At 45.2% G+C, this 4,469-nt stretch overlaps 1 protein-coding gene across 1 annotated transcript in view; it reads right to left on the reverse strand.

Moving 5' to 3' along the window:
- The window catches only part of PREP (prolyl endopeptidase), a 111,685-nt gene extending 108,580 nt beyond the window's left edge, over positions 1 to 3,105 (reverse strand). Inside the window, exon 1 of the mRNA XM_009893858.1 lies at positions 3,095 to 3,105. Coding sequence (XP_009892160.1) covers positions 3,095 to 3,105 — 11 coding nt within the window. The remainder of the gene's footprint in view (positions 1 to 3,094) is intronic.
- Positions 3,106 to 4,469: the final 1,364 nt, after the last annotated feature.

The raw sequence follows: 4,469 nt of genomic DNA on the forward strand, positions 1-4,469 counted from the left end.
AGGCGGGGCCGGGCGGTGAGATGAGGTGAGGTGAGGTGAGGGGGGCGGGAGGCGGCGGGCACCCGTGCCGCCCCTGGGCTCCGTTCCCCCCTGCTCCGGCGAGGGAGGTGTTTCCCCCTCACCACCCGGCCGGCGGCTTTCATCCTCCTTATAGTAAGAGTTAAAAATAAATAAATAAATAAATAAATAAATCGTGGGGTTTTATTTTTATTTTTTTCTCCTCTGGGCTGCCCCGCCTTGGCGCGGTGTGTGGAGAGCGTTTAGCCTGGAGAAAAGGACGCTGAGGGGAGACCTTTTTGCTCTCTACAACTGCTTGAAAGGAGGTTGCAGAGGTGGGAGTCAACCCGTTCTGTCAAGTTACAGGTGACAGAACAAGAGGAAATGGCTTCAAGTCATGCCAAGGGAAGCTTAGATTGGATATTAGGAAGAATTTCTTTACTAAAAGGGTCATCAGGCATTGAAACGCGTTACCCAGGGCAGTGGTGGAGTCCCCATCCCTGGAGGTGTTTAAGGGTCGTGTAGATACAGTGCTCAGGGACACAGTTTAGTGGTGGGCTTGTCAGTGTTAGGTTAGTGATTGGACTAGATGATCTTACAGGTCTTCTCCAATCTAGGAGATTCCGTGGGAGAGGCTGAGGCCTGGCCCGGGGGCTCCCCTCAGCCCTGCCTGGGAAACGGCGGCTGTTGTGCGGGTCGGGGCTCGGGGTGGCTCGAAGCCACCCAAACCTTTAGCGCAATTTCCATCAAACAATGGTCTCCACAAGCTGCCGGGGACTCCCCTTCACCCTAAAGGCGAAGGCCCAAGTTGGCCAATGAGTCCCGGTGAGGACACTGGACCGGCCGGCTGACTGGTGCTCCTCCCGCTCACCGCTGGTGTCGGGGGCTCTGGTCCCACACTGGTGCGGGCTCGGGGGGTGACCTCGGGCTCATCGGTCAGGTGTTTATTTTACAATGGGGTTTCCTGGGTCAGAAAACTTTACAAACATCTTTCCTTCCAGGTAGTGACCCAGCAGGCCCCTGTATCGTGAAAATCCTGGAAACATGCAGAGGAAGGGTTGTCCTTTGACTAGCAACCTGGCTGGACTGCTTTTCTTCCAAATAGGTGTTGCTTCGGTGTTGCTGCCAGCAGCCCGCACCAAGTCGTCCTGTCAGCCTAGGGAGGACATCACCGCAGCTTATCTGGGGTCAACTGGTGTGTACTTGTGGTGGGTAGCACCAGCTGGAGACAAGGAATGAGGTCTGCACGAAGTGGTGTTTTAAGGTTCAATCAGCCCAAAGAGTGTTCACAGTTGCAAATAAAATAATGACCTGGAATGACAATAATCTAAAACACTTCCGAAATGGCATCCAACTTTTAGTGTTACCAGCTTAGAAATGTGCCTTGATTGCTTACACTTAATGAAAAGAGTTGCCATCTCTAATTGGGCATCCCGTGGGGAGGTTGCGGGTTGTGTCCGTATGAGGAAATAAGCCAACCCCCTAATGATCACTGTTACTAAGTGACATAGCTTCATCAGCTTCATTTACATCCTAAACAACACCTACACAGCTTCTTGTCTCTCGTCCTTTCTCTTTTGGTCATTTTTCCTTCTTACCTTGTTTTTCTATTAATCCCCCTTTGCCAGGCTGGAGCACAGCTACCGCACCTTTTCTTATAGCACTCAAGAACTTGCAGCCAGCAAGGTGGTTTAATGGCAATGCCTTGACATGCCCAATGCTGATAAAAACTTACTAATTGTCTGAGCAACTTTCTCAGGTAAATACTGGCAGGCAAAGACTGCCACGTTTCTGTCTAGAGCTTCCCAGACAGAAGTACGTATGTACGTGGACTGGTATCATACGGAGAATTAGCTCAATGCCTCTGTAAAGCATTCAGCTTGGCTGTGCGCTACACAAATGTGCCGTATGTGCACTGAGAGTTTTAAGTAGTCTCAGCTGCAAATTCACTACATACACAGCAGATTTGCCTTGCAGTTTGCCTGAAGAAAAAGTCTTCTTTTGCAGCCTGAAGATGTTGCCCGGGATGAATGTATTTTACATTTGTCCAGAACTTCTGCACGTTTAGCGGCTCAGTCAGACTTGCGAGTAGCTTTGACTGAGCAGCTGTACATCCAAATATCCTGGGCATTTCCACAACCTCTCCACAGGTCAGGTTCGTGCTCTAAAGGCAACCAAGCTGAGGTTTACTGGAAGTTTTGGGCAGACGTGCTTAACGCCCACGAAGAAGCCTGATCTGCCGGGAGAGGGCAGCCTGACTGCACACCACTGTGCCGCTGACACGGAGCGGCGCCCGTATTTTTTCAGGCTTCAGCAACCTTTTGAATCCAGGGCACGGTGATTCCTGAATGGGCTGGCAAGCATCCAGTAATCACAGTAATTACCCATTACAATACCTTCCAATTCATCCGGGATACAGGGAAGGCGGGAATATACAGAGAAACCCAAGTACATGGTTGTCCAAGATAAGATCTTTGAGACTGTATTTTAAAAGCAGTAATTTTCTTTCAAAGGTGAGCACCGGGGACAGAAAGTGAATTTTCTCTTTACTATAAATTTCTCCTTTGTTTCGGGGGGGGGGGGAGGGACGGGGACGGGACGGGACTGGGAAAGATCACACGTTAACAACAGCAAAAGGAGCAAATCTACACTGTCTGAACTTTTCTTATCAGAAAAGCAGTTAATGCCGTTTACATAGTGTCTAAAACGCTGCCCAAAACATGTTTTTCTTACAAGGAACCGTGCACCCCCTGTACAAATGAAAAGGAGCACAGTGTGCAGTCTGTTAACAGAAATATTTTTTACGAAAGGTGTAGCAATCTTCTCCCTTTTTCGGTCTGTTTGCTTAACACAAGGTTAAAAGTGATTAGTGTTAAAAGTGACTGAAAATTTGAAGCCTATCAATCGTTTAGTGTTGTAGCAACAAGTAAAAGTCTCTTACAATTTTACCTTTTCTTGGGCCTAACCAACCCCCAGCAGAGTTCAGATATGATATTTGCTGAGTTTTGAGGATAAGCTGCCGAGTAAGCAAAAATTTCTCTTCCTATATTTAAAAAAAATAAATTTGAAAACATCTTGGTAGTCTTTGTCATCTTACCGCACTACCATGTTAGCGTGAATCTGATCATTTGAAAAACAGATACTGGTCTCTGCTGATATTAATTATACTTCTGCTGATCATCCAGTCATTAGCAAATCTCTTTCAGCTTAGTCAGCATCTCCACAATGACTCACTGAAAGTAGTGTATTGACTCAGTAGGAAGTGACCTCATCATCCTTGTCAGTGAAGATCTGACAAAAAATCTAGCAGCAAATTTTGTTTTTACCTTTCCTTTTCGTCCTTTCCCCAATCTCACTCCACCATTATGACTTAGCAATGACTGGAAACCTTTCTGCTATAGAAAGAAGGCAGGTCTGTTCCTTTACTCCTGTTTTCTTACATATTTTTTTATTTCATTTACCTAATTGTAAGACAGCAGTTCCGCTGTTCAGACATTTATCAACAGGTGTCAGCAGAACCTCAGTCTTTCACTATCATGAGCATGTGCTGAGGTGTACAAATAACTCGAGTTTCAGAGGAATGTGACTCTGTGAGCGTCTGCCCTGCTGGATTTCTATTTTGGAAGCACTGACTCAAGAGCCTAAGTCCTGTTGATTTTCAGTGAATCTTTGATTCCTAAATTATGTTCATGTGCTGTACTTATTAATTATGAAAATTGTGTATTTTTTTATGGTTAATTGAAGGGTTGCTTGTTTTTTTGAGATGAATTATGAAGTAGCTTACGTAACAAAATACGGTTTTATTATCTCAGTTACAGACAATTCTACACGCTGAAGGTCTGGTCGATATTTGGAAGTACAATCCAGCAAAGCAGTATTTCATTGTGGTAAACTGCTCTGCGCACCGTGGGACAGGATGTGTGCACTGAAGTCAGTGGCATGATGCAGAATCATAGTCTGGCTTGCCCTGGGGTTGTGCATTGGTGTGCTTTACACTCCTGCTGCTCTGAAGTCAGTTAAGCAACATAGAGGTGTCCGCATGCTCCACATGGGGAGTTAGTATGGAATACCAATTACAAAGTATTATTTCAAAGTATTTCATCAGGTAGGCAATCTAAACCATGATTATGGTATGATAAACATATCTAAACTGACGTGTGAGTATCAACACGCAGATCGTAGTATAACTGCACCCAATTAAAAATAACTTTTCTTTGAAGGAATTTTTTCACACAGATGAAAGTTAAGGTGTTTTAGGCTCACCTTTTCCTTCTGTCGTGACCCTCTTTGTGAAGTGAAGAATGAACAAAATTCCAATCCTAGAAAGGACTCTTTTTAATTGGCATTTGTTTTTATTTTTCAATTTTTAACTGATAACAATTGGCCATTAGAAGAAGGATTTGCCAAATACCAGAGATCACATAGGAAAATCTGAGCCCTCGTGTCCCTGGGTAGATAGTCAATACTCAGCT

Source organism: Charadrius vociferus, unplaced genomic scaffold (assembly GCF_000708025.1).
Source record: "Charadrius vociferus isolate BGI_N301 unplaced genomic scaffold, ASM70802v2 scaffold129, whole genome shotgun sequence".
In the NCBI taxonomy this organism is placed as follows: Eukaryota; Metazoa; Chordata; class Aves; order Charadriiformes; family Charadriidae; genus Charadrius; species Charadrius vociferus.